The sequence below is a fragment of the Dama dama genome, chromosome X (genome assembly GCF_033118175.1).
Source record: "Dama dama isolate Ldn47 chromosome X, ASM3311817v1, whole genome shotgun sequence".
Classification (NCBI taxonomy): Eukaryota; Metazoa; Chordata; class Mammalia; order Artiodactyla; family Cervidae; genus Dama; species Dama dama.
The window spans coordinates 91,224,814-91,238,536 of record NC_083714.1 but is presented as its reverse complement, the minus strand read 5'-3'; the positions used below and the strand labels follow the sequence as shown (position 1 = coordinate 91,238,536).

Genomic DNA, 13,723 nt, shown 5'->3' with positions numbered 1-13,723 from the left:
GAGACCTCGGTTCGATCCCTGGGTTGGGAAGATTCCCCTGGAGAAGGAAATGGCAACCCACTCCAGTATTCTTGCCTGGAGAATCCCATGGATGGAGGAGCCTGGTGGGCTACAGTCCACGGGGTCGCAAAGAGTCAGACATGACTGAGTGACTTCACTCACTCACTCACTCGATATAAAAGATAAGGTACTAAAAACATAAAATATCCTTTGCTCTTATTTGATACAAAAACTTTTTCTCTATCAAGCCTCTCCTGGTGAGGTAAGGGCCCAGAAATAATTCTGCTCAAAAGAATTCCTGCAGAAAATGTCTTTTTAAACAGTCATTGTTTGCAGAGAGGTCTTCCCTATGTGCACTGGCATTGACAGTGATAACATCTTTCCTGAGCTCACCCTTGGCATTTTTCTTAATTAGATTCCACTTGCTATTCTTAAATTTGCCTTGTTTGCCATTCTTCCTGGTTTTCACTATAAGAAATTACTGTTTATAGTCCCATAACTCTTGCAGTTCATGGAACTACCAAGAGGAACAATGGTCAAGATCCTTTCCTAGTCAAGGAAGGTAGGGTTGTGTCCTTACTGAGAGCTAGATAGAACCTCTCTATCCCGAGTCATGCCATCCACCCCTAACCTTCTTCTTCCTCACCTGAGTTTCATAGGTGCTCTTGAGGGAGCCAAGGTAGTCAAGGAGACGCAGTGACAGGCCGCACCATTTTTCAGTAGATACATACATGTGTCTACTGTACAGATATATGCCAATATTCCAGGACTTGATCATCAGCCAGACAATCTCCATTTCTGGGTAGCCTTCCTAAAATCCAAGAACAATAGGTTTACAGGTATTACTGTCACAATCACTGTAGCACTGATTCTATCAGAGCTGCATCCCATTATTATTAGACAATGGGTGCTCTGCCAACACCGAGGAAGAAACCCATAGCTTCTGTGAACAATCCTGTGCTCCGGAAGAGGAGGAGAAGAGCACCTTTAAGTTCTGTCAGCTATAGCATGTTCCATAGCAAGACTTCATGAAGCGACTATAAACTAAAAAAGCAGTGAAGCCCTCTTGCGTTGAGTTCTGTTTTATCTGAAGCAGGAGAAAAACCTGTATCCTGTTTGGAGCTTCCCTTGTTGCTGTCCTCAGTCAATTATCTCCCCAATACCTATCTCTAATTTTCAGAGAAGCTTGTCAAGAATCAGTTTTACTGAATCTGCAGTTTTATTGAATCTCTTAATTTTCTTGACCTGAATCAGTCCTGTGTTTGGAACAGAACTTAATTTTTTTTTTTGCATATATTGATAGAGATTTATTTTAAGGAACTGGCTCACACAATATAGGGGTTGGCAAATTGGAAATGTGTAGAGCAGGCTAGCAGGCTATAAATTCACGTAGGACTTGATGTTGTGATCTTGAGTCTGAAATCTGTTAGGGCAGGCCAGTAGGCTGGAAACCCAGGCAGAATTTCTGTTAGAATTTTGAGGCAGAAATCCTTCTCCAGGAGACCTCAGTTTTCGCTTTGAAGGTAAAAACTGATTACAGAGGGTAATCTGTTTTACTTGAAATCAACTTATTGTAATTTAAAAATACTAATCTTTGTGTTGACAGTATCTACCTAGCTATGAATGCAGGACATATTTCTTTTTAAATTTTTCATTTTATTTTTTAAATTATGTATGATAACACATGTATAGGAGACTTAGAAAATACAGAACAAAGTTTCATAGAGTTCCACTATATATTACACTTATTAAGTAGATAAATTCAGATTTTTAGTTGGAGTTTCAATATCAAACTCTCAAAAATTAATAGAATGAATAGACAGAAAAGTAGAAGGATACAGCAGACTCAAAAAGCACTATGAACCAACTCAACATAATTAAGACTTACACAATTTTCACACAACAGTAGGATACAAATTCTATTCAAGTTCCCAAAGACTATAAACCAGGAGACAGTAGAACATATCCAGGGACATAAAACAAGGTGCAAAAATTTCATGGTTGAAAGGTTTTGAAATCATACAGAGTTTTTAACAAACACTGTGGAATTATGTTAGAAATCAGTATCAAAAGATATTTGAAAATAACCCACATATGCAATGTGACATGTACCAAGAGACCTTTGACTTAGCCACTGAAAGCCTCAATAAAGTTAAAAGACTGAAAAAACACAGGGTGATAGCAGAGAAGAAAGCATTTAAATAAACTAATATCAAAATGAGAGATTAATATCAAAGATACTGAAAAAAACCCATGTATTTGGAAATTAAATGTCCACTTTTAAATGATGGGTATATCTAAGAAGCCGTAACAAGGAAAATTAGAAAGTATCTGCAACAGAATAAAAATGAAAAGAGAATTTATCAGAATTTATTGCATGTGGCTGAAGTTGCTGAATGCAACTAAATACAATATGGAATCTTGAAAATGTATGAGAACAAAAAATGGACACTAGCAAAATTTTGTGAAATTTGAACAAAATCTGTAATTTAGTTAATAATATTGCATCACATGTTAAATTTTCGGTTTTTTAAACAACATAGTATTTCTTTATATTCTCAGAATTGGATTATTTTAATAGAAGTTTTAAGCCTCATTCAAATTTTTTAAATCACTAAGATAATAACTTTCTAGACTTTTAGCAGTAATAGTATATGCCAGAATAAATGGAATTGTATTAAAGTTTTGAGTGAATATAAATTAGAAATCTAGCATTCTACTCATACTTAGTCAAACAAGTGGAATCAAAATGTCATAAGTTTTTTAGCTAGGAAAAATTCATAATTTTTCTAAAATATATACATATCATAAATTATATACATATGCATATACATATATACACAAAACCTTTTCTACTACACTTGATAAAGGCTTGAGAGAGAACAACAAAAAGAGAAATTGGAAAACATAAACTAAATGAAATAGAAAAAGTGAAACAAACTAGAGAAAAATAAAAGATCGTCATATAGTTCAGTTGTTTTTAAACATGGCTGCTCATCAGAATCACATCTGGAGCTTTGGAGAAAAAAACAGTATCTGGGCATCTGTATTTTTCAAAAAATTCCAAGATAATTCTAATGTGCATTTGGATTTAAAAAGTAATTACATAAACTGATACAGCCACTATGGAAGACAGTATAGAGATTCCTTTAAAAACTAGGACTAAAACGATATGGCCCAACAATCCCACTATTGGGCATCTACCCTGAGAAAACCATAACTGAAAAAGATACATGTGCCCTAATGTTTACTGTAGCACTATTTACAATAGCTAGGACATGGAAGCAAGATAGATGTCTGCTGACAGATGAATGGATAAAGAAGTTGTGGTACATGTACAAAATGGAGTATTACTCAGCCATAAAAAGGAATGCATTTGAGGTGGATGAACCTAGAGCCTATTTATAGAGTGAAGTCAGAAAGAAAAACAAATATCATATATTAATGTATACATATGGAATCTAGAAAGATGGTGCTGATGAACCTATTTGGAGGGCAGCAATAGAGATGCAGACATAGAGAACAGACTTATGGACGCCAGGGGTGGGGAAGGAGAGGGTGGGAGGAATGGAGAGAGTAGCATGGAAACATATACATTACCATCTGTAAAATAGACAGCCAGTGGGAACTTGCTGTATGACTCAGGGAGCTCAAACTGTGGCTCTATAACAACCTAGAGGGCTGGGATGGGGTGGGAGGTGAGAGGGAGGTTCAAGAGGGAGGGGACATACATATACCTATGGCTGATTCATGTTGATGTATGGCAGAAACCAACATAATATTGTAAAGCAATTATCATTCAATTAAAAATAAAGGAAAAAATTTTAAAAAGTGATTACAGGTTTTTCTGTTAAATGGTAGTTTTAGTGATATAGAATTCTATTATTTTCTGTTGATCAATCATGATACAAAGGTACTAAATGAGTAATAGTTACATAATCACAATAGTAAAAGATGTTTATCTGTTTTCACAATCCATAGCCAGACAAAAAATAAAATATAATTACAATCACTAGCCATAATGGAAATAAGATTAACCTAACAATACAAAATAATTACATACAATTTAGGGGGTTAAAATCACAGTGAGGTGGTAAGTGGAAGTGCATACAAGCACATGTTTTCAACTAGCCAGCCACTCTATGACTTTTGGTTGGTGCATTTAATCCATTTATATTTAAGGTAATTATCAATATGTATGATCTTAATACCATTTTCTTAATTGTTTAGGGTTTATTTTTTGTAGATCTTTTCCTTATCTTGGGTTTCCTGGTGCTGAATTCTCTTAACTTTTGCTTTTCTGGAAAGCTTTTGATTTCTCCATCAAATATGAATGAGAGTCTCGCTGGGTAGAGTATTCTTGGTTGTAGGTTCTTCTCTTTCATCACTTTAAATATATCATGCCATTCTCTTCTGGCTTGTAGAAATCAGCTGATAATCTTATGGGAGTTCCCTTGTATGCTATTAGTCATTTTTCCTTTTTGCTTTTAATATCTTGTCTTTAATTTTTGTCAGTTTGATTACTATGTGTCTCAGTGTGTTCTGCCTTGGGTTTACCCTGCCTGGGACTCTCTGTGATTCCTGGACTTAGTTGACTATTTCCTTTCCCATGTTAGGGAAGTTTTCAGCTATTTCTTTTCAAATATTTTCTCAGGTCCTCTCTCTCTTCTCCTTCTGGGACCCCTGTAATGCAAATATTGGTATGTTTAATGTTGTCCCAGAGGTCTCTTAGGCTGTTTTTATTTCTATTCATTCTTTTTTCTATATTCTGCTTTGTGGCAGTGAATGAATTCCACCATTCTGTCTTCCACATCACTTATCCATTCTGCTGCCTCAGCTATTCTGCTATTGATTCCTTCTACTGCATTGTCCACCTCTGTTTATTTGTTCTTTAGTTCTTGTAGGTCTTTGGTAAACATTTCTTGCATCTTCTCCATTCTTTTTCTGAGATTCTGAATCATCTTCACTGTCATTATTCTGAATTCTTTTTCAAGAAGGTTGTCTACATCCACTTCATTTAGTTGTTTTCCTGGGGTTTTATCGTGTCCCTTCATCTGGGACATAACTTTCTGCTTTTTCATCATGATTAACTTTCTGTAATGTAGTTTCTGTTGTAGGCTCTGTGGGACTCTCCTTTCTTCTTCTGTCTGTCCTCTGATGGAGGAGGCCAAGAGGCTTGTGCAAGCTTCCTGATGGGAGGGAGTGGTGTTGGGAAAACCTGAGTCTTGCTCTGGTGGGCAGGATCATGTTCAGTTCAGTTGCTCAGTCATGTCTGACTCTTTTTGACCCCGTGGACTGCGGTACGCCAGGCTTCCCTGTCTATCACCAACTCTCAGAGCTTACTCAAACTCATGTCCATGGAGTCAGTGATGCCATCCAACCATCTCATCCTCTGTCATCCCCTTCTCCTTCCACCTTCAATCATTCCCAGCATCAGGGTCTTTTCCAATGAGTCAGTTATTTGCATCAGGTGGCCAAAGTATTGGAGTTTCAGCTTCAGCATCAGTTCTTCCAATGAATATTCAGGACTGATTTCCTTTAGGATGGACTGGTTGGATGTCCTTGCTGTCAAGGGATTCTCAAGAGTCTTCTCCAACACCACAGTTCAAAAGCATCAATTCTTTGGTGCTCAGCTTTCTTTATAGTCTAACTATCACATCCATACATGACTACTGGAAAAACCAAAGCTTTGACTAGACAGACTTCTGTTGGCAAAGTAATGTCTCTGCTTTTTAATATGCTGTCGAGGTTGGTCATAACTTTCCTTCCATGGAACAAGCGTCTTTTAATTTCTTGGCTGCAGTCACCATCTGCAGTGATTTTGGAGCCCAAGAAAAGAAAGTCTGTCATGGTTTCCATTGTTTCCCCATCTGTTTGCTATGAAGTGATGGGACCAGATGCCATGATCTTTGTTTCTTGAATGTTGAGTTTTTAGCCAACTTTTTCACTCTCTTCTTTCACTTTCATCAAGAGGCTCTTTAGTTTCTCTTCGCTTTCTGCCATAAGGGTGGTGTCATCTGTGTATCGTTCACTTTTATCAAGAGGCTCTTTGTTATTACTGTTCTCCAGTTTGTGGATCACCTACCTAGTAGGTATGGGATTTGATTTTACTGTGATTGTGCCCTTCCTACTGTCTCGTTGCAGCTTCTCCTTTGTCTTTGGGTGTGGGGTATATTTTTTTGGTAAGTTCCAGGGTCCTACTGTTGATGGTTGTTCAACATCTAGTTGCAATTTTGGTACTCTTGTAGGAGGAGATGAACACATGTCCTTCTACTCTGCCATCTTGAACCAATCTCCCCTTTGTCTTTTAACATGGTTGATCACAAGATTTTGCGATAGCAAAAAGGATGAGTCTAAGGAACAACTTTCACAACTCTCGTATAGGAGATGGACCACAAAGGGAGCACTTGTGTGCTCATTCCATGTTAAAACCCTTCATCTACACAAGAAGTTTCGAGCCCTTCAAAGGGGACATGTGATAGAAGACCTGAGCAGCTTCTTGAGAGTGTCAATGACATTATCTAAGCTATATTTTCACTCATGTGGATTTATAAAAAATTACTATGCATAAAACAGTATGAGAATGAGGGTGCTAAGAGGGAGAAGACAAAGCTTTTATCCTAAATGACACATAATCCCTCTGGGGAGACATTGTATAAAGTCATCCATGTATAAAGAGGATCACACCAGTTACATGATTAGGGAGTAGTCAGAGTGACACAGGCATTAGATGCTCCAGCTCAGTCAAAGGAACGAGCATTGGGCTGCCAGTCAGAGCTCTAGTTTTTCTGCTTGAAATGCCACCACTCCCACCCAGTCCTTATCCACCTGATAAAGTTCTACTTTTTCTTCAAATTAACAAGCAGAGTTATTCCTTTCTCTGTTCCCACAGCAAGCTTTACATTCCTCTAATACAACTTATATCACATTGTTTTTAAACTGTGCATTATGTATCTCCTCTACCAGGTTGAGCTCCTTGAGTACAGAGAACTTTTCTTGTTCATCTTTGTATCTTCAGGGTCCAATACTGTGCCAGGCACATAATAAGGGCACAATACATATTTGCTAAATGAATCAATGAACAAATCAATCAACATCCAGTCAAATGCTACCTCCTCTCAGGCTTTCCCTGACTCTCCACAATGAATACATATGTACCACTTTGTTTCTATGACACTTTGTTCACAGCACTACAGTGGGACTTACAAGCTGTATTGTCTGTCTCCTCCACTAGGCTGTGCTGTGTGCTTTGTTCAGTCACTCAGTCATGGCCAACTCTTTGCGACCCCATGGACTGTAGCCCGCCAGGCTCCTCTGTCCATGGGGATTCTCCAGGCAAAAATACTGGAGTGGGTTGCCATGCCCTCCTCTCAGGGGATCTTCCAAACCCACTAGGCTGAGAGTTCCTTAAAGACAGAATGTCATCTACCTTTGCATATTCACAACCTGACACATGACTGTGTTGTGATTTTTAACTGATTAACTAAACAATGACTAAACAAATGATCTTAGGGTAGATGCACAGGTGATCTAGCTATAGAGAGGTTATATGAAATGTCCAGAACAGGCAAATCCAGAGAGACAGCAGATTGGTAGCTGTCAGGGGCTGCGGGAAGGGGGAATGGGGAGTGACTGCTAATGGTTATGGGATTTCTTTTCAGGGTGATGAAGATGTTCTGGATTTAGATAATGATGATATTTGCAGGATTTTGTGTATATACTAAAAACCACTGAATTATAGACTTTAAAATTGCAAATTTTATGATAAATGAATTGTATCTCAACTTAAAAAATATATATACAGAGAAAGAGATGGGCATTTCACGTGGGCAGAACTGAATCAATAAAGACTCAGACTGTGTTTGAGTCTGAGGGGGACTAATGGTCATTTGGCCCAAGCAGATGTAGGGAAATTAATGGGAAATAGGACTGGAAATGTAGGATGGGGCTACCTAAGCACTTCCTAGATGCTTTTCCTTAGAACATTAGTGTCATGAAAAATGTTAACAGATGGTGTATAAAAATAGGGTTCTTTAGTCAAAAACATTTTGGAAGTACTGCATTCTATATACAACCTCTTGGAGCATTATAATGAACATTAGTTCATTAAAAGTTTTAGGAAGTTTTACAGAATGAAGCCATGTAACTTTGTTTAATCCAGAGTATGTAGATCATTTACTAACATATTGTGGAAGTTAATTTGTAAAACATTGGGCTGGAGTGTTAAAGGTTTTGCATAACAGGCTACAGATTTTGAAATTTATTCTGCTGGCAATGAAAAGTCACTGAAACCTTCTGAGAACAAAAGTTATATGATAAAAGTGGAGTTTTAATAAGACTGAAATGATAATGGTATTTAGAACAGACCCAAGTGTGAGAAAACAAATACAGTGAGACTAAATGGACTTGTAAGAGACAAAGTACAAAGTGATGAGGGTCAGAACTAGAATAGTGACAATGGAAATGGAAAGATGTAAGAAAAGTTCTAAAAGAAGAATCAGTATAACTTGGTTTGATATGGGGAATGGAAGATAGGTCAATTAAAAATGGCTTAAAGTATACAGTTTGAGTGGCTCAGAGAATGCTGATACCACTAAAAGAAGAAATTGTAATAAAATGTTTCTGGGGATAAGGGATCAAGATAATATTAAGTTCTATTTTAATCATGTTGAGACTGAGGCAACTTTGGAGATATGTAGGCTGTTGCAGATATGGGTTGGAACTCACGTTGGAGAATATCAACCCATTTAACCCATTTAAAGGACAGAGTATAGAATATGGAGAAGGAAAGAGCAGAGAATATTAGAAATGTTCACCGTTGGGTGGTAAGAGGAAAAAGATAACACAAAAGAGTGATGAGAAAATAAAGGACAAAAGAAAAGACAATTTCAATAAGGAGGCAGTGGTTAATGAAGGCCAGGGTAAAGAAAGAGGTCATCAAATTTGTCTAAGAGATAGCAACTGGTGGCCTTGTATAGTGTGGTTAGCAGTACAGAGAGTGATGGAAAGAGTAACTCAGGATGAGGACAGACAGGTAGGCAGGCCCTTGTAGGTCATGTTCAGGATTTTGGTTTTTAAGAGCAATGGGAAACTACTGAAGGATATTAAGCAAGGTCATATGTATTTGAAAATTTAAAAGATCACTCTGGTTGCTATATGGAGAGATGAAGAAAGCAAGAGATGCTAGGAGACCAGCTAAAAGTTTCCTGTAGTAGCTGAGGTAAGACATGATAACCTGAACTAGGTTGGTGATGGTGGAAGATGGGAAAAAATGAATGGACACGATATTTAGGAGGTAGAATTGACAGAACTTAGTAATGGAAATGGGAGTGAGGGAGGAGTTGAGGATAACTCCTAGATGTCTAGCTTGGACAACTAGAAGAATGATAGTGCCATTCAACGAGTTAGGGAACTGGAAGAGTTTTATTTTCATTTGCATTAACTACCCTCCTGTCCAGCACTGCTCAGGTGAACCATTAATCTTCAACAGAGAAATGCACCTATGCAGCTACTCACCCCAATGCAACACAGGCTTGCTTATGGTAATATACAAACCAACTCCAGCAAATAGAGGTGTTTGCACTTATGACTTTCTGGGGCTCATATCTGAAGCCAGTTTTCTCTGTCCTTAAGATCTTAATAAATATAGGGATCATACATATCTCTAACAAAATTGTAGATGTTCTGGAACACAAATGCCATCTTTTCAGGCTCTCTTCAGGGGTCCTGAAGTATATCAGCTTTATTGAGATATAATTCACATACCATACCATGTACCTACTTAAAGTGTACAACTCAATAGCTTTTAGTATACTCACAGAATTCTGCCACCACCCCCACAATCAATTTTAGAATATTTTCATCCCCCTACAAGGAAACAACCATGCCCATTAGCAGTCAACACCCACCTCCCCCAATCCCTGGGCAACCACTAATCTAATTTCTGTCTTTTATAAATTGGACCATTCTGGACATTTCGGTTAAATGTCCTAAGTCACACAGTATGCAGTCCTTTATGATCGGCATATTTCATTTAGCATAATGTTTTCAAGGTCCATGTTGTAGCATGTATCAACACTTCATTTTTTTTAATGGCCATATCACATTTTGTTTATCCATTCATCAGTTGGTAGACATTTGGGTTGCTCCCATTTTTGGCTATTATGCATAATGCTGCTATGAACATTTCTATATAAGTCTTTGTTTGGCATTTGTTTTAATTTTTTATGGGTATATACCTTGAAGTGAAATTACTGGGTCATGTGGTAACTCCATGTTTCACCTTCTAAGGAACTTATCCAGACTGTTTTCCAAAGCAGCTGTACTACTGTAGAATAACACAGTATATGAGATCACCAATTTCTCCACATCCTTGTCAATACTTATTATTATATGTCCTTTTGATTATACCCATCTTAGTGGTAGATCATTTTTTTTTGATCACTGTGTTCTGATGTGCCTATCTCTGATGACTAATGATGTCAAGAATCTTTCATATGCTTACTGGTCATGTGAATATGTTCTTTGGAGAACTGTCTATACTCATCCTTTGCCCACTAAAGTTCATTTGTTTTTATATTATCGAGTTGTAAGAGCACTTTCTATATTCTAAGCACAAGTCCTTTAACAAATACATGATTTCCCAATGTTTACTGCCCTTCTGTAGGTTGCCTTTTCACTTCCTTGATGGTCCTTCGGAGAAAAATTTTAATTTTGCTATTATCTAATTTATTGATTTTTAAAATCTTATTGCTTGTGCTGTTGGTGTCAAGCAATAAAACTGGACATGGAACAACAGACTGGTTCCAAATTGGGAAGAGTATCTCAAGGTTGTATATTTAACCTGCTTATTTAACTTATATGCAGAGTGCATCACATGAAATGCCAGGCTGAATGAAGCACAAGCTGGAATCAATATTGCAGGGAGAAATATCAATAACCTCAGATATGCAGATGACACCACCCTTCTGGCAGAAGCAAAGAAGAACTAAAGAGCCTCTTGATGAAAGGGTAAGAGAAGAGTGAAACAGCTGGCTTAAAACTCAACATTCAAAAACTAAGATCATGGCATCCAGTCCCATCACTTCATGGAAATAGATGGGGAAATGACGGAAACAGTGAGAGACTTTATTTTCTTGGGCTCCAAAATCAGTGTAGATGGTGATTGCAGCCATGAAATTAAAAGATGCTTGCTCTTTGGAAGAAAAGCTATGACCAACCTAGACAGCATATTAAAAAGTAGAGACATTACTTTGCCACAAAGGTCCATATAGTCAAAGCCATGGTTTTTCCAGTATTCATGTATGGATGTGAGAGTTGGACCATAAAGAAGGCTGAATACTGAAGAATACTTTTGAACTGTGGTGTTGGAGAAGACTCTTGGAAGTCCCTTGAACTGCAAGAAGATCACACCAGTCAATCCTAAAGGAAATCAATCCTAAATATTCATTGGAAGGACCGATGCTGAAGCTGAAGCTCCAATACTTTGGCCACCTGATGTGAAGAGCCAACTCATTGGAATAGACCCTGATGCTGGGAAAGACTGAAGGCAGGAGAAGAAGGGGACGACAGAGATGAGATGGTTGGATGGCATCACTGACTCAATGGACATGAGTTTGTGCAAGCTTCGGGAGATGGTAAAGCACATGCTACCATGTGGACTGGCATGCTACAGTCCATGGGTTCACAAAGAGTCAGATATGACTGAGCGAGTGAACAACAATGACAAAGGAGGCATAATATATAATGGAGAAAAGGAGTCCCTTCAGCAAGTGGTGTTGGAAAAGCTGGACAGCTACATGTAAATCAATAAAATTAGAACATTCCCTCATACTATATACAAAAATAAACTCAACATGGTTTAAAGACCTAAATATAAGACCTGACACCAAAAAACTCCTAGAAGTTAACATAGACAAAACATTACCTGACATAAATCATAGCAATTTTTCTTTGGTCAGTCTTCCAAGACAAACAAAATAAAAACAAATTATAAGGAAAACATCAACAAAACAAAAAGACAACCTACAGAATGACAGAAATTATTTGCAAATAATTGAACAAACAATGGTTTAATATCTGAAATATAAAAAGTTTATATAATTCAATATCAAAAAAGCTCAATAGAAATTGTCAGAAAACTTAAATAGACACGTCTCCAAAGAAGATGTACAGACAGCCAATAGGCACATGAAAAGATGCTCAAGATCATTAATTACTAGAGAAATGCAAATCAAAACCACAATGAGTTATCATCAGTCAGAATGGCCATCATCAAGAAGTCTACAAATAATAAATTCTGGAAAGGGTGTGGAGAAAAGGAGACCTTCCCACACTGTTGGTAAGGATGTAAACTGGTGGCATCACTATGGAAAACAGTATGGAGTTTCCTTAAAAAACTAAAAAGAGAGTTATCATATGATCCAGCAATCCCACTCCTAGGCATATATCTAGAAAAGATGAAAACTCTATTTTGAAAAGATACATACACCCCAATGTTCATAAACAACATTATTTACAATAGTCAAAACAAGGAAATGACTCAAGTGCCCATCAACATACAACTGACTTAAGAAGATGTGGAATATATACATCCAATGGAATATAAGCCATAAAAAGTGAAATAATGCAATTTGCTGCAACATGGATGGACCTAGTGAATATCATACTAAGGGAAGTAAGTCAGAGAGAGAAAGACAAATATTACATGTGGAAGGTAAAAAAAAAAACAAATGAATCTACATACAAAACAGAAACAGACTCACAGACATAGAAAACAAACTTGGGGTTACCACAGAGGGAGGAAAGGGGGGATAGATAAATTAGGAGTATTGGATTAATGGATACAGACTACTACAGATAAAATAAATAAGTACCAAAGTGCTAGTGTATAGCACAGGGAACAATATTTAATATCTTATAATAACCTATAATGGAAAATAATCTGAAAAATATATTTATAAAATAATCACTTTGCTGTATATCTGAAATTAACACAATATTTTAAGTCAACTAAACTTCAATTTAAAAAATAGAGACTGAAGGGAGAGGTTCAAAAAGGTAGCATAGGAAAACCATGAACACAGTTCCTCTCATGAACACAACAAATTTACAGCTGTATTTGGAATGATTTTCCTTTGAAAAAGACCTGAAAACTAGATGGACAGCACCTTCACAAACAAAAGATAAAGGAGACACTTTGAAACAGGTAGGAGAGGCAGAGATATGGTCTTGCCTGGGATTCCACTATAGGAGAAGTGACCCACAGTTGTGAGGGATACCAAAATATGGAATTTTCCCTTGAGGAGTGAAGAGATTGAACCCCACATCAGGTACCCCAACCCCTGGATCCAGCAACAGAAAGACAAGATCCCAAAATGTCTGGTTTTAAAAATCAATGGGGATTAAGAGTTCCAGGAGAATTGAAGAACTATAGGGAATGAAGAACCTGCACTTAAATGGTTCATAGACAATCCCATTCACACTGAGATCCAGAGGAAAAGCAACAGTTTGAAAAGCACCTAAAGTAAGGGAGACCTACTTACTGATCTTACAGCAGCTACTGGGGAGGCAGGAATTTCCTGAGACTTTCTCTAGGGACAGAAGCATTGGCTGTCACCGTTTTTGCAATCATATCCTAAACCGCTGCTGACTGAGCTGGTGGGTGCCATTTTTTGTGTCCGCTCTCTAGCCTGGTTACACAATTGTACATGCTCTGTACACC

At 37.4% G+C, this 13,723-nt stretch overlaps 1 protein-coding gene across 1 annotated transcript in view; it reads right to left on the bottom strand.

Annotated features, from left to right (window-relative positions):
• TEX11 (testis expressed 11) overlaps window positions 1–13,723 on the bottom strand; it is a 265,819-nt gene that overhangs the window by 13,154 nt on the left and 238,942 nt on the right. The window contains exon 28 of the mRNA XM_061137613.1: window positions 647–811. Coding sequence (XP_060993596.1) covers window positions 647–811 — 165 coding nt within the window. The remainder of the gene's footprint in view (window positions 1–646; window positions 812–13,723) is intronic.